General features: G+C 43.8%; 1 protein-coding gene across 1 annotated transcript in view; it reads left to right on the forward strand.

The window, feature by feature from the left end:
• The window catches only part of LOC124139580, a 67834-nt gene that overhangs the window by 24532 nt on the left and 16812 nt on the right, over positions 1-26490 (forward strand). The window contains exons 4-14 of the mRNA XM_048390409.1: positions 2860-2976; positions 5296-5465; positions 7238-7382; positions 10339-10440; positions 16149-16562; positions 17389-17565; positions 18951-19220; positions 21567-21674; positions 22791-23408; positions 24032-24133; positions 24971-25612. Coding sequence (XP_048246366.1) covers positions 2860-2976; positions 5296-5465; positions 7238-7382; positions 10339-10440; positions 16149-16562; positions 17389-17565; positions 18951-19220; positions 21567-21674; positions 22791-23408; positions 24032-24133; positions 24971-25612 — 2865 coding nt within the window. The remainder of the gene's footprint in view (positions 1-2859; positions 2977-5295; positions 5466-7237; positions 7383-10338; positions 10441-16148; positions 16563-17388; positions 17566-18950; positions 19221-21566; positions 21675-22790; positions 23409-24031; positions 24134-24970; positions 25613-26490) is intronic.

The following is a 26490-nucleotide window of genomic DNA, read 5'->3' on the forward strand; positions in this document are numbered from 1 at the left end:
TTTCGGTCGGTTGCAGGATTTGCAAAGCATGTGCACCGCCAACTCGTTGTCAGCAGATATTTTCCAAATCTTTTCATGTCTTTTATCAAGGTGCTCGCGTGATTTCATGCACTTCGCGATGTATCACCGCCATTTTGTTTAAATCAAGTGCAAGTGATACGAGAGGTGGAACCTGATTGGTCTATAGGAGAGGCATAGAAGGGACATAACTCGTAATAGTCACTAGAGGCGCTACGATAGAGCCCAGGAATTTGGCAAGGGTCGAAACTGGACTTCTAAAGTCAGTTAACTCTTTTGCCTCGGGAAGATGGGTTACAACATTCAAGGCCTCAGTAAAGCTGGGTAGACATGTGGAAAACATTTCCAAATTTGGCGCATCAGTGACAAAAATGATGTCCGATGCAATTCCCTATATTGATTTGTACCATATGTTCCCGTGTTTTTTCAGGTGAAAAATTCACTTGCCTTTGCGTGTGTTTGTGATGTGTGCCACCAGTGGGACAGAATACGCTCACCTTTTCGCAAACACCTGGTATCATCACTATTTGGTAGTGATTTATAAACACGTGCTCATGATATAGTCGGAATCGTACAGTCGACTCTGCTTTATGCAGAGATTTCTATTGGATATGGAAAGGCGTGTCATTTATGAAGGATTAAATATATTTCTCCATTCAAATGAACATTTATATATATTCATCAATATACCGCGACCCCAGTCATAATATTTAATAAATGGTTCCCGTACACAATTCCAGATCTATGGGCCTGGGACACGTCATGCCCCACCGAGCTTGACCTTTCCAGACATACACCGTGTGACCGTGTGGTGCATTCTTAGAACTTGCCAAATGAAATTGAATCATCAAATACTGCCTTCCTTAGTTAACGAAGATAGCTGAATATATTCTAATATTTATAACGTGAAAACAAGGCATTCCGACGATAAGGAATATAACTTAAAGTAATGACAAAAATGTAAAGTGTGCTTTTCAACAACTATCCATTTTGCTAGCGATATTGTCATTCAGTTCTATCACGTGGTTGAGGACGTGAGGACCGGCAGTCAGGTGACTGTGAGAGGTTATTGACAGCAGTGGGTGCTTCTCGAACTAAAGTAGGTCAATAAAGACTTGCTGGATACGAACCTGCAACCTCTTGATTTGTAGTACTTCATACTAAAACCTGCGCTGCGAAAATTGTTGACGTCACAATATTGTATGTCAATTTGTGTAGTCACCATTATCTGAGCTTGAGTTTGTTTGTATAATTAATGTTAATATTGCATCCACTTTGTCGCACGTCCTGTGGTAACGCAAGTTCCTGTGAATCTGATTGCACATCTAATTTCAATATTTATGGTGAGGTGAGGTGAAATTGGGTTTAACGTCGCGTCCAAGATTATTGCACTTATATAGCGACGTGCATGTACGTGTGTGTGTTTGTGTTGGTGCTTGTACTAGTCCGGACTGATGCCGAGTTATAGTGCTTGCTCACTGAGATACCATGCCGCAGTTTAACATGAATACCCCACTCAGACAGAGTATACTGACTCCGAGCCGACCAGTCCTTGTTTTAGCCCCTTAATGCCGAGCGACAGACAGGGTAACAACAAGTACCATCTTTTAACGTCTTTTGGTATGACGCGGCCGGGGATCGAACCCCGGACCTTCCGCTCTCCGGGCGGACGCTCTACCACTAGACCGCGGAGGCGGTCTTTAATATTTATAATACATCTTAATTTATATTTGACTTATGCCCAATGATATGCATTTTTATTTAAACTGCATGCACACGATTTCTAATCGCCTTGTCAGTAACTTGAGCAAGTGATCAGCGATTTGATTGGCTTTTTGGGCTTGATTTCGTAAAGCCTTGTTTCTGATTAATCGATCCTTGACTTTTGTTGCTGACCCTGTGTGTACTGTGCGGGGCCAATCATTTAACATTTTGTCTGCAGAAACCGGTTCGAAAGTCTGCAAGTCACAGACTCAGGCACATTTAACATTTTGTCTGCAGAAACCGGTTCTGAAAGTCTGCAAGTCACAGACTCAGGCACATTGAACATTGTGGCCAACTCTCGCGGAGTTCTACCGGTATGCAGCTTGTCGTGAGCCTCAGACGTTCATCACATTGGACACAACGCTTTTCTATCTGATCACAAATACTGTATTAAAGCAAGTGTAAAGAGCTAACGAGTTACTGTAGATAATGGAATCAACAATACTAATAGCTCAGAGCGATTTGACGACATTTCACTGATGTGTCAAAATCAAGAATGGCCTGTGCACGGAGGGATTGCATTATACGAGTATTGGGGCGTTAGGTTTTGGTCCGAAACCGTCAGATCATTGTTTTCATTTTTGAAAGGTGAGATATCTTCTGATGACCGTTCATAAGATTTAGATTTTCCTGATCCTTTTCTTTTCTTTGAGAGAATATTTAGTCTCACCTGACAGCCAGCATGGGTGGTTGGAGACCAGTTCTAACCCGGAATCTCAAGTTATGACACAACGCTTCACTGTCAATGATACAATTGTATAATTGAATGATTATGCATGAGGCTTCCATAAAATAATCTAAAAAGAATCACGTTTTCTTCACCCAAATATGTACATTATTCGTGAAAGTAGATTAAAAGATTAAACACACAAACCACGGTGCTGCTAGACAAAGGTACACAAGTGGGAAGAACCCAGGATCAGCGGGTCCTTGCACGGCAAAGGCACGCAACTCAACTTGTGTCCATCCCTCAATCAGTTTTTGTTCATTTTGTAACTCAGGTTGTGTTCGTCCCATTTTGTTTTTAAATATCCTGAATTTTAAATAATATTTCATGTAATTATACTTATTCCGCAGATATAGTATGTGACACGGAACTGGGTATCGCCACTGGGAGCCTACCAGACGCCAACATCAACGCCACGTCATCAGCACCAGGAACCACTCCCTCTGATGTCAGATATGGATCGACTGGTGAGTAAAGTGATATAGAGCTACCGTTCTAAATGGTCTCTTGAAAGGTTTGTGTGTCTCTCTTCGAACGGGCTATCGCCGTCATTGTTTACATGGGTATAGAGCACACACACACACACACACACACTAACACACACACACACACACACACAAATCCACACACACAAACATTCACCCTCTCACACACTCTCACACACACAAACATTCACTCACACATTCACACACACTCTCTCTCTCTCTCTCTCACACACACACACACACACACACACACTCACAAACACACACACACATTCACACACACACACACACACACACACACACACACAAATTCATATTAACACAATTATATATATTTCGTCAGATGCAGACGGCATTTGGTTTTTTTAATCGTTTTTACACATCAACAAAGTGCACGCATAGTTAACCAGCTTTGGAACCAACACAGTTGAGGGACAGCGTGTTGAAATAGGACAACAGTTGACATGAGGACATAACAAGGAAACGGTCAAGGTTATAAAAATATCGTGTGCCCAGCATAAGCGCAGCATGAACCAGGACGAAATGAGAGCACGAATCACAAATTCGGAATGTCAGTCCAAAGGCATGAAGTCCATGGCCAAGCTGTTGCAGTGGCTGAGGTTCGTGATGACTCTACCGTACGCGGCAATCACACTCGTTCGAAAGTTGGTGTATTGGGTTCAAACCTGGTGATTTAGAGGGATGACCTGTCATGGTTCCATTGCCAACACCTCCTGTGTGATGACGGTACACCCTGGTTCTCCCTGCAGCTCGATGTAGCGTAAATGTTGACTCAGCGCTTTGTGTGACTGGCATCAGTGAAGCCGCAGTAGACGATGTTGTAACAGGCCGCCCGGCGCGGAGACCTTCTTCACCCATCTTCCCGAGGCAAGAGAGTTAACTGACTATAAAAGTCCAGTTTCAACCCTTGCCGAACTATGCTGGTATTGTGGAGTTAATTTTGGCTTGACTAACGAGTCTATGCATAGTCCAATCAAAATCGCGCACCAAAATTGAAATCCGGTTCATAAACTGTCGTGCAGATTTCGGTCGATTGCAGGATTTGCAAAGCATGTGCACCATCAACTCGTTGTCAGCAGATATTTTCTTCTCATGTTTTTAATCAAGGTGCTCACGTGATTTGATGGATTTCGCGATGTAAGACCCGTTTTATCACAATTTTGATATTGATTATCGATCAGATCGTCCCGACCGGGCGCAACCATTTTGTGTGAAGCAAACGCAAGTGATACGAGAGGTGGAATCTGATTGGTCCTTAGGAGAGGCTTAGAAGGGACATAACTGGTCATAGCCACTGGTGACGCTACGATCGAGCCCAGAAATTCCAGCCTAGTTCGGCAAGGGTGGAAAATGGACTTTTAAAGTCAGTTAACGCTCTTGCCTCGGGAAGATGGGTAGTTATGCACGTGTGGACAGGTATCCTTTGCAATCGTTGAATTGCTGCTGTTGTTGTTGTTTGTTTCTTTGTTGTTTAACGCCAAATTCAGCAATATTCCAGCTATATGACGGCGGTTGAATTGCTGCTGTAGTAGACGAGGTAATTGTACACCTTTACCGCGAATGACGTAGCCGTATTTTAAGCGGTTCTGGGCAGCCGTTGTTACATGCGGTCGGTCACGTGACGTACCATGCTGTTGGTACCGATACCAAAGTCTAGAGATTTTGCTCTGGGGCACTCTGGCAGTAGCCGGTTCCCTCCGATTCTCCTGCTTCCAATTATCTGACGACGTTGTTTCGGTGTGCTTCAGGAGACATGCATGACGACACAGTTTTAACAGACAACCGAGAAGCATGTGCATTGATGCTGTGGTTTTACGGTGGTGTTACCGACCCGTAAATACCAGGGTTAGAATAGGTCTTCAGTAACCCATGCTTCTCGTAAAAGGCGACTATACTTGTCGTAAGAGGCGACCAACAGGATCGGGTGGTCAGGCTCGCTGACTTGGTTGATGCATGTCATCGATCCCAATTGCGTGCACGTGGACCGATGATTATATCAATCGCTGGCTTGTCTGGTCCAGACTCTATTGTTTCCACATCTGGACTGTCGCCTTAGAGCTGGAATATTGCTGAGTGCGGCTTTAAATAACAAACAAAAGGTTGCGGTTCTTTTCTGAAGTGTTACGTAAGTGTTATCGTTAATGTCTTAATGTCTGTCATGTATGCGTATCCTTTTTTGAGGAGTTCATCTGAACTTAATGGTCTGGTACATATCTGTCTTAAGTCTGATTATGAACTGTTCAACTGAACTGTTCAATATCGTGCATGTCTGTTACCCAGGTTGGTGCCCGGATGCCGCTGACAGTGACCCGTGCATCGAGTTTCGGTTCGACAGCCTCAAGGCCCTGAAGACCTTCACATTCGGCCGTAAAGATGGCGGAGAGTACATGAAGACCTGGGACCTCCAGACACGCGGCCCGGGAGAAGAAGAATTCGAGACCAGATTCACCGTGAGACAACCCCATCAATCTCTCTTTCCATCAGAACTGCTCTCTCTCTTCATCAGAACTGCTCTCTCTCTTCATCAGAAGTACTCTCTCTCTCTCCACCAGAACTGCTCTCTCTCTTCATCAGAAGTACTCCCTCTCTCTCTCCACCAGAACTGCTCTCTCTCTTCATCAGAAGTACTCTCTCTCTCTCCACCAGAACTGCTCTCTCTCTTCATCAGAAGTACTCTCTCTCTCTCCACCAGAACTGCTCTCTCTCTTCATCAGAAGTACTCTCTCTCTCTCCACCAGAACTGCTCTCTTTCTCTTCATCAGAAGTACTCTCTCTCTCTCCACCAGAACTGCTCTCTCTCTTCATCAGAAGTACTCTCTCTCTCTCCACCAGAACTGCTCTCTCTCTTCATCAGAAGTACTCTCTCTCTCTCCACCAGAACTGCTCTCTCTCCATCAGAAGTACTCTCTCTCCACCAGAACTGCTCTCTTTCCATCAGAAGTACTCTCTCTCTCCACCAGAACTGCTCTCTTTCCATCAGAAGTACTCTCTCTCTCCACCAGAACTGCTCTCTCTCTCTCTCTCCATCAGAAGTACTCTCTCTCCACCAGAACTGCTCTCTCTCTCCATCAGACGTACTCTCTCTCCACCAGAACTGCTCTCTCTCTCCATCAGAAGTACTCTCTCTCCACCAGAACTGCTCTCTCTCTCCATCAGTACTCTCTCTCTCTCCACCAGAACTGCTCTCTCTCTCCATCAGAAGTACTCTCTCTCTCCACCAGAACTGCTCTTTCTCCACCAGAACTGCTCTCTCTCTCCATCAGAAGTACTCTCTCTCTCCACCAGAACTGTTCTCGCTCTCTCCACCAGAACTGCTCTCTCTCTCCACCAGAACTGCTCTCTCTCCATCAGAAGTACTCTCTCTCCACCAGAACTGCTCTCTCTCCATCAGAAGTACTCTCTCTCTCCACCAGAACTGCTCTCTCTCTCTCTCCATCAGAAGTACTCTCTCTCTCCACCAGAACTGCTCACTTTCTCTCTCCACCAGAACTGTTCTCGCTCTCTCCACCAGAACTGCTCTCTCTCTCTCTCTCCACCAGAACTGCTCTCTCTCCATCATAAGTACTCTCTCTCCACCAGAACTGCTCTCTATCCATCAGAAGTACTCTCTCTCCACCAGAACTGTTCTCTCTCTCCATCAGAAGTACTCTCTCTCTCCACCAGAACTGCTCTCTCTCCACCAGAACTGCTCTATCTCTCTCTCTCTCCATCAGGAGTACTCTCTCTCCACCAGAACTGCTCTCTCTCTCCATCAGAAGTACTCTCTCTCCACCAGAACTGCTCTCGCTCTACCAGAACCCCTCTCTCTCTCTCCACCAGAACTGCTCTCTCTCTCCATCAGAAGTACTCTCTCTCCACCAGAACTGCTCTCTCTCTCTCCATCAGAAGTAATCTCTCTCTCCACCAGAACAGCTCTCTCTCTCCGTCAAAACTGTCATATCTCCATCAGAACTCCTCTCTCTCTCCCCCCCCCCCCCCCCCCCCCCCCCATCAGAACTGCCGGACCTATCACTGTCCATTTTCACAATGTAAAGCTCCCTTATATCAAATATTCGCATCTACATCCGTCGCAGTATACGAATGGCAGTTGTCCCTCCAAGTCCAAATACTGAGTCGCCATGATAACTAAACAAAGGATAATATATATATTATTGTATTGAAATATGCCAAACGCTTACCGGGAATCTTAAATCAACAGCAATAATATTTTTATTTTTTTAAGAACATCAAATCTCTGACAGACACAGCATTCTACAATGTGATCATCAAACCACCGATAGTAGTACAGGCGTTCAGGATCTGCCCCAATCAGGTGGTCGGAAACGCCTGCTTCCGGTTCAACTTGAGAGGATGCGCGGACAACAATGGTGAGATTATCTCCCCTTACGATTTCAAGATATTCGTCCCAAAATGGAGACAATGGATATATAGACTTTCATATCGGAGTGTTTTTCGCATTGTCATATAAAGACAATGTTGAAATATTCCCCAGACAATATTGCAGAACCAAATTTGTTAGTAAGAATCTTGACAGAATCTGTGAACACATAATATCAATTAATTTCACAAATCTATATATGTCTAATTATTATGTCTCTGGAGGTCGCTTTGAAGATCGAATATGTTTTGTACATGTGTACAAATTACACTTGTCGTTGTAGATAAATGTTTAAATGATTAAGATGGAAGTATGAAGTTAATTTACCATTACATGCAATTATGTTTACAGCTGATGGTATTGTCATTTTGGCAGAATGACAAACCTACCATATTTATTATCTCACAGTAATACACATTTCGCCGCGAATAGCTGCAAGACTGCTAACAATCACTCACAATCCAAAACACTTTCATGGTGCAGAAAAGGCATTCGTGACCAACTCGTGTTTTTCCGGACAAGCCGAATAGCGACTCGTGCCCATCTCATGGCCATTTTTGCGACCGGAAAGGGTCGAGTGGTGACGAATGGCAGAAATAGCCATTTTTAAAGAATGATTTCTACAGGGGAACTAACTCTAATCGATGCTATACCAAAGTTGCTGCTTGGAATATGGGATAAATGTCTTTCCAAATTTCGACAGCTAGGTTCCTGGCTGTAGGTGTAAGGTACTTTTCTCTTTTCCATTCTTCCTATACTATGAGATATGTCCCGTGAGATGCCTTGTTTTGCGCAGTAGAGCGAAACTTTGCGCTGTACAGGTGTACAGACGGCGTTTCGTACGACCCGAGCCGTGAGACAGTACGAGTAGGTCGCTGAAGGTTTTAAGTTATCTCCCTTTGTATTGTACGCTGGTCCGGAATCCGAATTGTGTGTGAGTGAGTTGGGTTTAACGCCGCTTTTAACAGTATTCCAGTTATATCGCGCGCGGCGTGTCAGCTTAATGTGGGAGGAAAGCCCGAAGTGATGCAGGTCGCAGACGTTTACCACTTCGGTGAAACCCACGAGCACGGGTATGGTGCTGACAAACCTAGAAACATAATTGGGGCGAACCGGGATTTGAACCCACAATCATAGGTTTCTGGCGTGCCCAAGGGAGGCAACTCTGCACAGCGATCCGCGGCGCCTTAGACGACTGGGCCACCCGTGCCCCCTCCGAATTGTGACATAAGCGTGAGAGAATATATTACATTAGACGCACCAGGGGCGCATTGCAAGCCCCGAATCACTCAGAGTAAGCAAATTTATCCCTCACCCCGGGCCTGGGTATGATGGTGTGTTAGCTACCTTTGCTCATGTCCCAGTTGATCCAGTCAAGAATTTCTTGTTCCGCTGTTCAACTCAGCCGCAATAATTTGTTTTGAGAACGAAGCGACTGGTCTGATTGCAAGCGGCTGAATCGCAGTACATCGTTTGCAAGGGATTGGCGCTTTGCAATTCACCCCAGGTTTTTGTAGATTCTTCAGTAAAAAAGACTGTCACCGTTGACGAGCCAACATTATCAAGTGGACGATGTTAATACGTTTAGACATCCAATCTCATTCAAATCAGATCTAAGTTCTCGCCGCTGCTGAACAAAGGTCTGAGGACATCCCATTACGGGTCACGTCAGAACGACCTTTCGCCAACTTTGACCGACCACTAATGACTAACAAGAAGTCGACAGCCAATTAGAAAGACGCTTTCTCGAGCTTTACGGCACTCGTTTCAACCTGGGGATTTCCATTTCAGACATCGCTTGTAAAATATGTTGACACAGTTTGCGATCAAAATTTTGAAAACTGAACAAACGAACATTCCGGAATGACTAATATATGGTTGAGTTTGTATAGCAGTGCTTCCCACATACTGTGCAGCGCCTCCACCGTTCAAATGTTTATCCCACGGAAGCAAGAGACAGACGATCATTTTGACGGAATCAGTCGTACGGGTCGTAACTGTCGTTCGGAATACCCCGTGTCAACGTTTTCGAGGTATCATGATTAGAAAACACATTCCGGCTGTCACTTTCATTATCTGGTAAGCGACGCTTTGATGAAAGGTCGTTCTAACGTGACCAGTAATGAGATGTCATCAGATCATTGTTTATCTATAGCGAGAACTAAGATCTGATTTTAATTAGATTGTTTAGACATTTTAATTTAATTTTGACTTTGACTCAACCGACTTCACGCTCGAGTTCGAATCACTGAGATTTTATGGTCGCTTCTTTTGAAGAACAAGCGCGTCGAAGCAGCTGCATGTAGACTACTTTGATTAAAAAATTCCAACATTATACCAAAAATAATAATAAATGTAATTGTCTTAGCATTTCAATGATTAACGTTAAGTTGTGCTTTAATTTCACTGATTAACTTTGACATGTTTTAATTTTTTTAAGTATCATATTTTTAGTTTTACTTATAACATTTGCCTTTCTCCAATATTCACATGTAGACCAATGCTCTTTATATCAATCACTGGATTGTCTGGTCCATATTATTTACAGGCTGCCATCATATAGCTTGAATATTGCTGAGTGCAGTGTTAAACAACAAACAAAACAACAACAAAAACATATGCCTCATATATAATAAAGTATATATATATCCCAGAATTGTCATTGATCATGCTGGTGAAGGTAGTTGACATGCAGACATAAGAAAATAACGTAACTCTAAAAGAGATTGTAGGTTTAGTGGTATCACTAGTGGTATTTTTATGGGCCTACTTTCTGTATTGAATATTACAAAGCTCTTTCTGAAAAGTATCAACAATATTTATTTATTTTCATACATCTTTTTCTTGAAATCAATTTTGAAAACAAGATATATTGAACTTAAGTTAACAGCATTGTAGCAGAGGACTGACTGTAGGCATATGTAATGTCCTGTTGTGTGTTTCAGAGCTGTGCCCCAATGTCACGTGCCCAACAGGAGGCAATTGTATGGGCCCCAACTACTGCACGTGCCCTGATGCACAGTATGGGTCAGACTGCAGTTATGATGGTAAGTACAGGGGTTCTTTGTGAAGTTTTCACCTGAGGAATGAACAGATCCCCAGTGGCGCTTGCAGCCTTACCATGAGGACCCCGGGATCAGAACTGATCTAAATACCACCTGCTTGTTCTCCCATAGGTATTCCTAAACAGACTAGACCCAAAGTACCCAATGCTTGTTTCCCTGTGAGGATATCAGAACAGAATACAGATCCCATTTACCCCTTTTGCTTGTTTCCCTGTGGCCATTCCATAACAGAATGCATCCCAAGTAGCCCATGCTTGTTTCCCTGTGGGGATTCCGTAACAGAATGCATCCCAAGTAGCCCATGCTTGTTTCCCTATGGCCATTCCGTAACAGAATGCATCCCAAGTAGCCCATGCTTGTTTCCATATGGCCATTCCGTAACAGAATGCATCCCAAGTAGCCCGTGCTTGTTTCCCTATGGCCATTCCGTAACAGAATGCATCCCAAGTAGCCCATGCTTGTTTCCCTGTGGGGATTCCGTAACAGAATGCATCCCAAGTAGCCCATGCTTGTTTCCCTATGGCCATTCCGTAACAGAATGCATCCCAAGTAGCCCATGCTTGTTTCCATATGGCCATTCCGTAACAGAATGCATCCCAAGTAGCCCGTGCTTGTTTCCCTATGGCCATTCCGTAACAGAATGCATCCCAAGTAGCCCATGCTTGTTTCCATATGGCCATTCCGTAACAGAATGCATCCCAAGTAGCCCGTGCTTGTTTCCATATGGCCATTCCGTAACAGAATGCATCCCAAGTAGCCCATGCTTGTTTCCCTATGGCCATTCCGTAACAGAATGCATCCCAAGTAGCCCTTGCTTGTTTCCCTGTGGGGATTCCGTAACAGAATGCATCCCAAGTACCCCATGCTTGTTTCACTGTGGGGATTCCATAACAGAATGCATCCCAAGTAGCCCATGCTTTTTTCCCTATGGCCATTCAGTAACAGAATGCATCCCAAGTAGCCCGTGCTTGTTTCCCTATGGCCATTCCGTAACAGAATGCATCCCAAGTAGCCCATGCTTGTTTCCCTGTGGGGATTCCGTAACAGAATGCATCCCAAGTAGCCCATGCTTGTTTCCCTATGGCCATTCCATAACAGAATGCATCCCAAGTAGCCCATGCTTGTTTCCCTATGGCCATTCCGTAACAGAATGCATCCCAAGTAGCCCATGCTTGTTTCCCTGTGGCCATTCCGTAACAGAATGCATCCCAAGTAGCCCATGCTTGTTTCCCTATGGCCATTCCATAACAGAATGCATCCCAAGTAGCCCATGCTTGTTTCACAATGGGGATTCCGTAACAGAATGCATCCCAAGTAGCCCATGCTTGTTTCCCTGTGGGGATTCCGTAACAGAATGCATCCCAAGTAGCCCATGCTTGTTTCCCTATGGCCATTCCGTAACAGAATGCATCCCAAGTAGCCCGTGCTTGTTTCCCTGTGGCCATTCCATAACAGAATGCATCCCAAGTAGCCCATGCTTGTTTCCCTATGGCCATTCCGTAACAGAATGCATCCCAAGTAGCCCATGCTTGTTTCCCTATGGCCATTCCGTAACAGAATGCATCCCAAGTAGCCCATGCTTTTTTGCACTGTGGGGATTCTGTAACAGAATGCATCCCAAGTAGCCCATGCTTGTTTCCCTATGACCATTCCGTAACAGAATGCATCCCAAGTAGCCCATGCTTGTTTCCCTATGGCCATTCGGTAACAGAATGCATCCCAAGTAGCCCATGCTTGTTTCACAATGGGGATTCCGTAACAGAATGCATCCCAAGTAGCCCATGCTTGTTTCACTGTGGGGATTCCGTAACAGAATGCATCCCAAGTAGCCCATGCTTGTTTCCCTATGGCCATTCCGTAACAGAATGCATCCCAAGTAGCCCGTGCTTGTTTCCCTGTGGCCATTCCGTAACAGAATGCATCCCAAATAGCCCATGCTTGTTTCCCTATGGCCATTCCGTAACAGAATGCATCCCAAGTAACCCATTCTTGTTTCACTGTGGGGATTCCGTAACAGAATGCATCCCAAGTAGCCCATGCTTGTTTCCCTATGGCCATTCAGTAACAGAATGCATCCCAAGTAACCCATTCTTGTTTCCCTGTGGGGATTCCGTAACAGAATGCATCCCAAGTAGCCCATGCTTGTTTCCCTATGGCCATTCCATAACAGAATGCATCCCAAGTAGCCCATGCTTGTTTCCCTGTGGGGATTCCATAACAGAATGCATCCCAAGTAGCCCATGCTTGTTTCCCTATGGCCATTCAGTAACAGAATGCATCCCAAGTAGCCCATGCTTGTTTCCCTATGGCCATTCCGTAACAGAATGCATCCCAAGTAACCCATTCTTGTTTCACTGTGGGGATTCCGTAACAAAATGCATCCCAAGTAGCCCATGCTTGTTTCCCTATGGCCATTCCGTAACAGAATGCACCCCAAGTAGCCCATGCTTGTTTCCCTATGGCCATTCCGTAACAGAATGCATCCCAAGTAGCCCATGCTTGTTTCCCTAAGGCCATTCCGTAACAGAATGCACCCAAGTAGCCCATGCTTGTTTCCCTAAGGCCATTCAGTAACAGAATGCATCCCAAGTAGCCCATGCTTGTTTCCCTATGGCCATTCGGTAACAGAATGCATCCCAAGTAGCCCATGCTTGTTTCCCTGTGGGGATTCCGTAACAGAATGCATCCCAAGTAGCCCATGCTTGTTTCCCTGTGGCCATTCAGTAACAGAATGCATCCCAAGTAGCCCATGCTTGTTTCACTGTTGGGATTCCGTAACAGAATGCATCCCAAGTAGCCCATGCTTGTTTCCCTGTGGAGATTCCGTAACAGAATGCATCCCAAGTAGCCCATGCTTGTTTCCCTGTGGGGATTCCGTAAAAGAATGCATCCCAAGTAGCCCATGCTTGTTTCCCTGTGGGGATTCCGTAACAGAATGCATCCCAAGTAGCCCATGCCTGTTTCACTGTGGCCATTCCGTAACAGAATGCATCCTAAGTAGCCCATGCTTGTTTCCCTGTGGGGATTCCGTAACAGAATGCATCCCAAGTAGCCCATGCTTGTTTCCCTGTGGGGATTCCGTAACAGAATGCATCCCAAGTAGCCCATGCTTGTTTCACTGTGGCCATTCCGTAACAGAATGCATCCCAAGTAGCCCATGCTTGTTTCCCTATGGCCATTCCATAACAGAATGCATCCCAAGTAGCCCATGCTTGTTTCCCTGTGGAGATTCCGTAACAGAATGCATCCCAAGTAGCCCATGCTTGTTTCCCTGTGGGGATTCCGTAACAGAATGCATCCCAAGTAGCCCATGCTTGTTTCCCTGTGGGGATTCCGTAACAGAATGCATCCCAAGTAGCCCATGCTTGTTTCCCTGTGGGGATTCCGTAACAGAATGCATCCCAAGTAGCCCATGCTTGTTTCCCTGTGGAGATTCCGTAACAGAATGCATCCCAAGTAGCCCATGCTTGTTTCCCTGTGGGGATTCCGTAACAGAATGCATCCCAAGTAGCCCATGCTTGTTTCCCTGTGGGGATTCCGTAACAGAATGCATCCCAAGTAGCCCATGCTTGTTTCCCTGTGGGGATTCCGTAACAGAATGCATCCCAAGTAGCCCATGCTTGTTTCACTGTTGGGATTCCGTAACAGAATGCATCCCAAGTAGCCCATGCTTGTTTCCCTATGGCCATTCCGTAACAGAATGCATGCCAAGTAGCCCATGCTTGTTTCCCTATGGCCATTCAGTAACAGAATGCATCCCAAGTAGCCCATGCTTGTTTCACTGTGGCCATTCCGTAACAGAATGCATCCCAAGTAGCCCATGCTTGTTTCCCTATGGCCATTCCATAACAGAATGCATCCCAAGTAGCCCATGCTTGTTTCCCTGTGGAGATTCCGTAACAGAATGCATCCCAAGTAGCCCATGCTTGTTTCCCTGTGGGGATTCCGTAAAAGAATGCATCCCAAGTAGCCCATGCTTGTTTCCCTGTGGGGATTCCGTAACAGAATGCATCCCAAGTAGCCCATGCCTGTTTCACTGTGGCCATTCCGTAACAGAATGCATCCTAAGTAGCCCATGCTTGTTTCCCTGTGGGGATTCCGTAACAGAATGCATCCCAAGTAGCCCATGCTTGTTTCCCTGTGGGGATTCCGTAACAGAATGCATCCCAAGTAGCCCATGCTTGTTTCACTGTGGCCATTCCGTAACAGAATGCATCCCAAGTAGCCCATGCTTGTTTCCCTATGGCCATTCCATAACAGAATGCATCCCAAGTAGCCCATGCTTGTTTCCCTGTGGAGATTCCGTAACAGAATGCATCCCAAGTAGCCCATGCTTGTTTCCCTGTGGGGATTCCGTAACAGAATGCATCCCAAGTAGCCCATGCTTGTTTCCCTGTGGGGATTCCGTAACAGAATGCATCCCAAGTAGCCCATGCTTGTTTCCCTGTGGGGATTCCGTAACAGAATGCATCCCAAGTAGCCCATGCTTGTTTCCCTGTGGAGATTCCGTAACAGAATGCATCCCAAGTAGCCCATGCTTGTTTCCCTGTGGGGATTCCGTAACAGAATGCATCCCAAGTAGCCCATGCTTGTTTCCCTGTGGGGATTCCGTAACAGAATGCATCCCAAGTAGCCCATGCTTGTTTCCCTGTGGGGATTCCGTAACAGAATGCATCCCAAGTAGCCCATGCTTGTTTCACTGTTGGGATTCCGTAACAGAATGCATCCCAAGTAGCCCATGCTTGTTTCCCTATGGCCATTCCGTAACAGAATGCATGCCAAGTAGCCCATGCTTGTTTCCCTATGGCCATTCAGTAACAGAATGCATCCCAAGTAGCCCATGCTTGTTTCACTGTGGCCATTCCGTAACAGAATGCATCCCAAGTAGCCCATGCTTGTTTCCCTATGGCCATTCCATAACAGAATGCATCCCAAGTAGCCCATGCTTGTTTCCCTGTGGAGATTCCGTAACAGAATGCATCCCAAGTAGCCCATGCTTGTTTCCCTGTGGGGATTCCGTAACAGAATGCATCCCAAGTAGCCCATGCTTGTTTCCCTGTGGGGATTCCGTAACAGAATGCATCCCAAGTAGCCCATGCTTGTTTCCCTGTGGGGATTCCGTAACAGAATGCATCCCAAGTAGCCCATGCTTGTTTCCCTGTGGAGATTCCGTAACAGAATGCATCCCAAGTAGCCCATGCTTGTTTCCCTGTGGGGATTCCGTAACAGAATGCATCCCAAGTAGCCCATGCTTGTTTCCCTGTGGGGATTCCATAACAGAATGCATCCCAAGTAGCCCATGCTTGTTTCCCTGTGGGGATTCCGTAACAGAATGCATCCAAAGTAGCCCATGCTTGTTTCACTGTTGGGATTCCGTAACAGAATGCATCCCAAGTAGCCCATGCTTGTTTCCCTGTGGAGATTCCATAACAGAATGTATCCCAAATAGCCCATGCTTGTTACCCTGTGGGGATTCCGTAACAGAATGCATCCCAAGTAGCCCATGCTTGTTTCCCTGTTGGGATATCCGAGCAGAATATCGACCTCAAGTACCCCATTCTTGATAGTCACCTGCCTTATACAATACAATATCACGATACAACAATCAAATGTAGCAGAAACTATTCTAATTAACAGAAACAAAGAATTGTTAAAGCCCCACTGACATGGACACTGTTTATTTTTTCCAGGAACCAGTGACGTTCGAACCTATGTGAGCTTTGCTTCTTCGGAAATTCTTGCCAACAATACCGTGATCTCTGCCCGTCTGCCCACACTTACCCTGTCCGGTGTAGATGGCGTTAACGCTTCTGCGTCTATTATGGAGGGCTACCGTGCTATGGCTGTCTACTTGAAAGGGGAAAATGTCTCTGCCAGTCTTCCTGACCTATCCTGTTTCGATGATCTGCAAGTGTGCACGTCCTTCACCTTGGCGATGGTAGCAGCTGTACAGTTCGAGGAATCCAGCTCCACGTTTTCCCTCCTGTCATCGATCAACCTGGCCAGACAACAGGGTGTTGCTGTGTCCGTGCGCGAAGGACATCTGAACGCTCTCGTCCTCGCTGGGCAATACATGTGGAATCTCACTATAGAGAATGTGCTGGGTAAGTCAGCAATAAAGTCTACCTTATGTCCTTGAATGTACCTAGGCATAATGAACAGCATCTTCCCTAGGCAAGGGAGTTAACTGACTATAAAAGTAGAGTTTCCTCCCTTTCTGAACAAGGCTGGAATTTTGTGAATTATAGCGCCACCAGTGGGTATTACGAGTTATGGACCCCGCTATTTTGTGTGAAGCAAACGTAAGTGATATGAGAGGTGGAATCTGATTGGTCAATAGGATGAATATACCGTGAAGGGAAGTGTGTGTGTGTGTGTGTGTGTGTGTGTGTGTGTGTGTGTGTGTGTGTGTGTGTGTGTGTGTGTGTGTCTATGTCAGTGTCTGTCTCTGTTTTTGTCTCCGTGTGTGTCTGTCTGTCAGTGTGTGTGTCTATGTCAGTGCGTGTGCATGTGTCTCTGACAGTGTGTGTGTCTGTCAGTGTGTGTGTGTGTGTGTGTGTGTGTGTGTGTGTGTGTGTGTGTGTGTGTGTGTGTGTGTGTGTGTGTGTGTGTGTGTGTGTGTGTCTATGTCAGTGTCTGTCTGTGTTTATGTCTCCGTGTGTGTCTGTCTGTCAGTGTGTGTGTCTATGTCAGTGCGTGTGCATGTGTCTCTGACAGTGTGTGTGTCTGTCAGTGTGTGTGTTGTTATGTGTTTGTATGTCTGTCAGTGTCAGTGTGTGTTCGCACTTCATGAAAACAGGTCATGGCTTGAAATCCTATTGCAGTGAATGATGTAATTATTTGTGAAATTATTTACTTGTTTCTTCTGACTGAAAAAAATGTTTTCAAGTTAAAGGAAATAGTGGTGTTATCTCTGTGAGTCTTCTGCAGGGGATGTCTGCGTGATGGAGAGGGATCCCGGTCTGTGCAAGGCGCTGAAGCCCCGCTGGTACTACTCCCCTCGGTCACGGCAGTGTCTGCAGTTCAACTACGGGGGATGTGGGGGAAACGGAAACAGGTTCGCCACTGAAGCTGAATGCGAACAAGCCTGCAAGGAGACTAAAAAATGTGAGCATTTGACTAAAAATAAGTAATTCCTTTGGTTCAATTCATGTCACTGTGTGTTCTGTGGTTTTACTTCCCCATAGTGCTGAGATGACCGTCACTCTGATATTCAGCTCCAAGTCTACATCAGATGTCATTAAAAATTACCAAAATGGAATTAATACTTTCTCAATTTATGATAATATATGTAAAATATAGCTAATTTTATGGCTTTGTAGAAATACCCTGTATTACAATGATAACAGGATGAATAAATAGGAACAGGTTGTAATTCTCAGTTACTAGTAAAAAGAGAAAATATTTATGGATGTCAGCTTCTTTATTATGAGGAAAAACGGCAGTCGGGTAGCCTTGTGGTTAAAGCGTTCGCCTGTCATGCCGAAGACCTGGGTTCGATTCCTGACATGGGTACAATGTGTGAAGCCCATTTCTGGTGTCCCCCGCCGTGATATTGCTGGAATATTGCTAAAAGCGGCATAAAACCACACTCACTTACACACTATTATGAGGAACACAACTATTCGGAATCCTGGATAAATCCCTGGGTAGTTGTAGCACTCAGATTGCTTTGGGGACTATCCCTGGGGCAGAACGTCCGACATATGTTTGTATCTATACGGGAACCCTGAGTTTTTGATCTGCCAATTTCAACATAGGTTGTCGATTTATTCTTTTTTTTAATTTCAACTACGAGATTGGTACTGCTGCTAATGTAATTACATTAAAACAAGTTTTCATTTGGCAAGATACCAAAGGGTAATTGATTAGTTTTTTTGTTAGAAAAAAGTTTTATACATATTACTGGTATTCTTACGGGACAGTGGTGATAAAATATATGCGGGTTTTTTTTTATTTCACCTGATTGTAAAATATTTTTCTCAATGGTTGTTTCTTATTTCAGGTTTTTTTGGAAAGTAGGTCTTGTAAGCCAACGGAAAAATATAAAGCCTAATTAGTGTTGTTGATGACTTTCTGTTGACAATCGATTTAATTTGAAACTGTCGTTCTGACTTGCCTTAATTTGGTTTAGGAAAACTGATTCACTTATGAGTGAATGAGTGAGTGAGTGAGTTGGGTTTAACGCCACTTTTAACAGTATTCCAGTTATATCGTGGCGTGTCAGCTTAATGTGGGAGGAGAGCTCGAAGTAATGCAGGTCTCAGACGTTTACCACTTCGGTGAAACCCACGAGCATGGGTATGGTGCTGACAAACCTAGAAACATAATCAGGGCGAACCAGGATTCGCTACCACAATCATAGGTTTCTGGCATGCCCAAGGGACGCAACTCTGCACAGCGAATCGCGGCACCTTAGACGACTGGGCCACCCGGGCCCCGATTCACTTATGAGACACAAAGTAACCATCAATGACCTGGTTGTGTTTCAGTCACTCTCATCAGCGGACTGTGGTATCGCTTTGTTCTGTCCTGGAACTCAAGAGGAGGTCTGGAGCTGTACGCCAATGGTCGACGCATTGGAAGAGTACCCAGTGCAGACGTCATTGGCAACGTTGGCTCTGATGTAGCAGCAGCTGCAACGTCTGAGTTGTATATTGGCTACACCATCAGGGATACTGTCTCCACGGATCTCAAGTTTGAGAGTATTGAGTTCTGGCCTCTGGCATACAGTGAAGTTCTTGTTATTGGAAATTTCAACGGTGAGTGGACATTGTTTGTTTCTTATTGATTAATGCACGTTTTGTATACTTATTATATTCATCATATAAATTTTTGTGTTTTCCATGCAGTAAACTAGGTGTAATGATCGAACATGATATGCAAATGAGGTCATCCAACAGGAACTACTTTTAGTAAGCTCTATGAATAGATTTGGGCTTTACAGAACGTTCCCTAAATGACCAGATAGTAACTTCCCGATGTGTAAGTGCTGATGTAAACAGCCATGGCTGCAAGTCATTTAGCACTGTATCATAATGGGGCAGTTTACTCAGACTTTATATTCCTGCGCTGGTCTCAGACTTTATATTCCTACGCTGTTCTCAGACTTTATATTCCTGCGCTGTTCTCCGACTTTATATTCCTGTGCTGTTCTCAGACTTTATATTCCTACGCTGGTCTCAGACTTTATATTCCTACGCTGTCCTCAGACTTTATATTCCTACGCTGTCCTCAGACTTTATATTCCTACGCTGTCCTCAGACTTTATATTCCTATGCTGTTCTCAGACTTTATATTCCTACGCTGTCCTCAGACTTTATATTCCTACGCTGTTCTCACACTTTATATTCCTGCAATGTTCTCACGCTTTATATTCCTACGCTGTTCTCAGACTTTATATTCCTGCACTGGTCTCAGACTTTATATTCCTGCGCTGTTCTCAGACTTTATATTCCTGCGCTGTTCTCAGACTTTATATTCCTGCGCTGTTCTCCGACTTTATATTCCTGTGCTGTTCTCACACTTTATATTCCTGCGCTGTTCTCAGACTTTATATTCCTACGCTGTTCTCACACTTTATATTCCTACGCTGTTCTCAGACTTTATATTCCTGCGCTGTTCTCACACTTTATATTCCTGCGCTGTTCTCAGACTTTATATTCCTGCGCTGTTCTCACACTTTATATTCCTGGGCTGGTCTCAGACTTTATATTCCTGTGCTGTTCTCAGACTTTATATTCCTGCGCTGTTCTCAGACTTTATATTCCTGCGCTGTTCTCACACTTTATATTCCTGCGCTGTTCTCAGACTTTATATTCCTGCGCTGTTCTCCGACTTTATATTCCTGTGCTGTTCTTAGACTTTATATTCCTACGCTGTTCTCACACTTTATATTCCTGTGCTGTTTCTAATGTTACTCAAGTGAATAGCAATATGTCATAAACTTTAATTGTTTTAATAATGACATTATGTGATAAAGAGATTCTTTCCCTTGTGTGCTGTTTGATTGGCATTCTAGACATTGGTGAGTGAATTAGAAAACATACAACTTTATGGATAACATCTTCTGGTGTATTAATTGCATATAGCAGGGCAAGGCTTGGATAATGCAATTTATTTCCTAGTATTTGATATGAAAACACAAAGCTAAGAATCTCTGTGTCTTCAATGGGGTAATAACTGATAGCTACATGTCTGCAATCGTAGTTTGTTTTTTTGTTGAATATTGCACTGTATGTATACTCGATTAATGTCTTCAATTAGATAAGAGACCTGTGCAGATCCGGGGTAGAATAGGTCTTTGGCAACCCATGCTTGCCGTAAGAGGCGACTATGCTTGTTGTAAGAGGCTACTAACGAGATCGGGTGGTCAAGCTCGCTGTCTTGGTTGATGCATGTCATCGAATCCAAGTTGTGTTGATCGATTCTCCAAAGGATTGTCTGGTCCAGACTCAAGTATTTACAGACCACCGTCATAAAGCTGGAATATTGTTGAGTGCAGCGTTAAACAACAAACAAACAAACAAATTAGATAAGAGGAGTTGAAAGAAAGCTCTCTGGCCATGTGGCAGAAAACATGAGGAGAGTTACTTCCCTTAGTTTGTTTGTTGTTTAACGCGCCACTCACCAATATTCCTGCTAAATGGCGATAGCCGAACCTGGACCAGACAATCAAGTTATTGACATCACAAGCATTGATCTACGCAATTGGAATACGACATGCATCATCCAAATCAGCAAGCCAATCTTGTTTGTCGCCTCTTACAACAAGCATGGGTTGCTGAAGACCAAATCTAGCCCGGTTCTTCACAGGGCACTTCCCTTATTGAAACTAAACAAATGGAAGAGTAAAGCTATCCTTTTTGGTCATTGTGGAGTGTATATTTTTAGTATTCCCAATTTCCCACAAACAAGTCTGTTATTTAGTAATATTTACACTGATCCATAATTCCCACTGACCACCTCTTAGCAGAGTTGAGAGTTATCTCCCTTAATGCATCCTACCAGTAGAGGTCAGTGCAAGAGGAGTTACCTCCCCTTTCTGCTTGACACTGATAAGTATTTTCCCATAATTCACCTGTGGAACTGTTATATTCTTGTTTCAGGGAAGTGCGATGTATCTGACTGTGATGGTATGGGCAGCATTGGTTGCTATGACAACACCACATGCAGTTGTCGTAAAGGTTTCCTTGGAAGACGTTGTGATCAGACAGGTATGAGGCGTCTCCCTGGTTTTTAATCAATACCACATATGTTGTCTAGTCAAGAATACTGCAGGCATTTGCAACCTGCACAGCAACGTGTTAATTTTTTCTAGCCTGCTATAAACATGATATTATGTTAACTGATAAATAGGAATATAAAAATAAATAAATATAATTATCTCACCTCCATGAGATGTTGAGATCTGATTGGTTCACGTGATCTTGATAAAATACTATGTATCTGACCTGGCAGGGAAATAAATTTCTGAGCAGGGGAATAAATCCCTTATACCTCGTCACAAACAGGCTGCACATTGATTTCTGAGCTTGAGAATAAATCTCTTGCACCCATCTATGAAGCAAAATGTTGCACTTTTTTTATGAATCAATGAAAGTCAAGTGACAGAACACAGTTTAACCTCAGCTGAATCGAACAGCTGTTTTTTTGTCAATTTTTAATTGTTATAATTCTTTTACAATGACAGATTGAAACATGTCAGCAAGATGAATTCATTGTAGCACTATCATTAGGGGTATCAAACCTAACAGGACACATAAAACCACGTATACCCCTTGTGATACTGCAACAACGAATTCATCTTGCCGACATGTTTCAATCTGTCATTGTAAAAGAATTACCGTATTTGACGTAATAAGCGCCCACGGCGATATTTGCTAATATATTGGCTAGTGAACAATCCCAATAAGCACCCCCTTCCGATTGATCAATGTACACAAGACTTATTTATTTGCGTATAATACGCACTAGTGTCTTATATGCATTCTTAATTATGGGCAATTAAATTCTGGAAAAATATATTTGTCGCATATAAACATTTCAGTCTGTCACCACAACAGCAAAATTTATCTCTCAACTCTGTTTTTTCCACCAAAATAATGTTCTGATAAGAGCCCCCTATTTCTTATTTTGAGAGCGCCCTGGGCACTTATTACGTCGAATATGGTAAATCGAACTTATAATGTACCAACTATTTTGAGATACAGGAATTTGGATGTCATGAAAATCAATCAATTCCCAACCACTCTGACATGCCATGGTGTAACTGAAATTCTATTCAAAACTTGAATGTCTTTTACTAATCTTTTATTTTATTCCCCTTGCAGTGGACAGTGCTAACATCAACATCTTCACCTTCGACAGAATCGAGTCCAGCACTCTGTACTCCTCACTCAGCGAGCTCTCTGTGTCGGGTACTGTCTCCGTCACCACTCAGAACATGAGTCTGTCCATTCTGGAACTGGCAGCTGGCGTATCCTATGTGACCTTGACCTCTGACACAGCCTGCCTTGGTGACCTTAGCTGTGATGATGGCTACACCTTCAGCGTTCAGGCGCAGCTGATGTCTGGATCCGCAACACTCTTCTCAGTATCGTCAGCTGTAACTAATTCCAGTTGTTCCCTCGCCTACGACGGCACGTCTCTGGTCGCCGTCACAGTCATCGGCAACAATGAGTACAGCTTGTCGTATCCCTACACAGTCGTCAGTGACAGCTGGGTTAGCCTTGAAGTCAGCTTCTCAAAGGAGTTCGGCTTCAGTCTTGCCATCGATGAAGTCGTCATGGCATCTACCACCATGTTCGTCGAGGTTTCCCAAACATTTGAAACATACAATTTGACAGTGGGATCTCGGACTGGATCCTCGGTCCTTCTTCAAGTGACAAGTTTCAGCTATGCAGCCTACTATCGCTCACAGCTCCAGTTCTCTGGCATCAGCATTGCAAGTAAGTCAGCTAATATATAACGTATCTGACGTAATAAGCGCCAAGGCGCTGTCAAAATTAGAAATAGGGGGCTCTTATTAGAATATAATTTTGGTGAAAAAAAAACAGAGTTGAAAGATCGTAAATTTTGTGGTAAATGCTGACAGCCTAAAATGATACAAAGAAAACTCTGTGCATATTATACACGACAGATATATTTTTCCAAAATTTAATTGCCCATAATTAAGGGTGCATATAACACACGAGTGCATATTATACATGAATAAATAAGTCTTGTGTACATTTATTGATCGGAAGGGGTGCTAATTGGGATTGTTCACCAGCCGATATATATTAGCAAATATCGCAGTGGGCACTTATTAGAGCGGGGCGCTTATTACATCAAATACGGTAAGTTGATATTTCCAGTATTCTGCTCAACCTTTAATAGGAATATTCTTCTTGTCCTTGAGTTCGAACCCACAATCATAGGTTTCTGGCGTGCCCAAGGGACACATCTCTGCATAGCAAATCCTGGCGCCTAAGATGACTTGGCCACCCGTGCCCCCCTCAAACTAGTGAATGATCCTTGTAAGTTGAGTGATGTTTGTTGGCCACGTGACATGACTGACATCTCCTTGCAGATCCCTGTCCACCCAACTACTGCAGGAACGGCGGGGTCTGCACCGACGTGGCTATGTGCGCTTGCACCGATGGGTTTTTCGGAGCAGCTTGTGACCTTGAAAGTGAGTTGTCTATCACAGCAGAAGTCTGATATTAATTTTTGAAAGCATGGAGTCGAATGTTTCTCCTTTTTGTGGCGATCTGTAGGATGGGTAATATCTTAAACCATAGATGGAGATGTTGTTCAGGAGAACTAGTGATGTACAAGTTCATTTCAACACTTTTTTATTTTATTATAATTTTATTCTCAATATCATTCTGCAAACCTGTTTTCCATTGCTACAATGTGAGTACAATTGAGTGGCCATATTGAGACAATGGGTATTTGAACAGATACTGTTTGTCCGGCATACGTAGCGTTTCATTGTGATTGGCCACAGAACTGGACATTCACAGAGATTCGGTAATAAATATATTGTATTGACTTCACTGTCTTCACCTGTGTTGCAATGTTGGCACAGATTTATCTGCAATATCAAACTAAGTGCTCCTGGCAAGCAAATTGAGAAAAAAATGTGATATTGTTTAAAAATTAGATTTTTTAATTGGAATTTTTTTACTGTTATTTACTGCAGATATGAAGCCAAATTTCAGCCTCTGAGCAGATAACTCCCTGTTTGGGCATACACAAGTTACATTTTATCCACAGATCTTGATATCTTAGTTTAGAATATATCTGAAGTCAATAACAAACAAATCTATAGCTGTTTGACTGGGGCATTTTACTGATTAATGTACCGTGAAGATCTGGGTTAAAATTTATCTTCAGCATCCCATGCTTGTCATAAGAAGCGAGTAAGGGGATCAGAAAAGTCACGATATGACTGATATAAGTTGTTAATCTTTGTTGTTGCTACTTAAATAAGACCATATTCATGATCAGTGAACATGTTTTACAGAGAAGGATGACGTCATTGTCCGAGACATTACAGTAGCAACAATAATGAAATCTGGACTATCGGCGACGATTGAAGGAAAGTATATCATACAAAACGGCAATGCCCTTGAACTTGACTCGACCTCTGAGAGGTCATACGTTGAAGTGGACTTTCCCAGCAGCGCTTCCTGTCTGACGCGGCCCCAGCACTGCAGGAACGGCTACACCATGTCCGTCAGCTTCTCCATCACCAAGATGTCGGCCAACAGCATCGTTGTCCTCCTCTCCACCGGCGGCGATGGTGGCGCCAGTGGCTTCTACCTTGCATATAACCTTCTCCTTAAACGATACGAAATCGTCATGCAGACATTCCGTCAGCGTTGGACTCTGAAGGTTCCCTATGAGCTGTCGACTAATAAGGAGTACAACATCGGGTTCTCGTGGAGTTTCCAGGAACTTTCTCTGTTTGTGGATGACGTCGTCATCGGTAGTACCACAACGTTTGAAAAGTTGGACAGGGGGGTTGTTACCATGGGTGCCGGCAACCTGCGAATGGGGTCATGCTACAGCGGTATTGCGACGACGACGTACGTTCTGCGACTGTTCTCGTACAAGTCCTACTCAGTTTCCAGGAGCCTTCTTTCAACATTCAAAATTATCACAAGTAAGTAGCTGAGCTGGAAACCTGTGTTATGTTGCCAACTTGATTGATATATATATGGACAGCCATTCGGTCATAAAATACTAAGTTGAAATAAAGGCCTAGGACAAAAGTACGCAATAATAGTCAAATGTTACTATTAAAGAATTAAATATTAATAATACAGGTCAAAATACGCCGGTTTAAAGGCACAAAGTTGAAATAAAGGTCAAAATTATGCAATATGATAGTCAAAAGTTACGAAAAGACGTCATATGAAAAGAAAAAACAATGTGTATTGAAGTTCGTCACACTGCCAAAAGATGTTGACAATAAAGAACGCCAGATGGCTGCAATTTGTAAAACATTCCCAGTTTAATCGGCTTGTTCCTCTGTGTTTATGATAACTGCATGCCGAGGTGCACAATGTTTTATGTCATTTTCATTACATCTGAAAAGTGAATGCTGTGCGAGAATTGCGCTCTCGCGGCACTGTGTCAACTTCAGACTATAAAATTACGCAGAGATGTAAAATGTTCACCTTCCTGTCTGGTTGTGTGGTGTAAATGTAACTGCAAATTTTTAACTGATTTAAAAAAGAGACACTGCTAAGTGTTATTTGAGATTTTATTATGCGTAAAAAAAACAGCAAATGGCGCCACTTATTATCATACACTGATAAAAGTACTGTGCGACAATTTGTTTTATTTAACAGCTTGACGAAAATTGAGCGAACAAAATGCTGCCTTAAATCTGAACGACAAAAATATATATCAAATTACCTTAGCCAGTAACACCCTCTACCAACATCACGACTAATGCACTGCCGTGTGAGAGATGTTTACTGCATGTATTCGAAAAAAACAATTGTTGTTATAAACTTGAAAAGAATCTCTTGGAGT

The sequence above is a fragment of the Haliotis rufescens genome, unplaced genomic scaffold, assembly GCF_023055435.1.
Source record: "Haliotis rufescens isolate VD_foot unplaced genomic scaffold, xgHalRufe1.0.p SCAF_9, whole genome shotgun sequence".
NCBI lineage: Eukaryota > Metazoa > Mollusca > Gastropoda > Lepetellida > Haliotidae > Haliotis > Haliotis rufescens.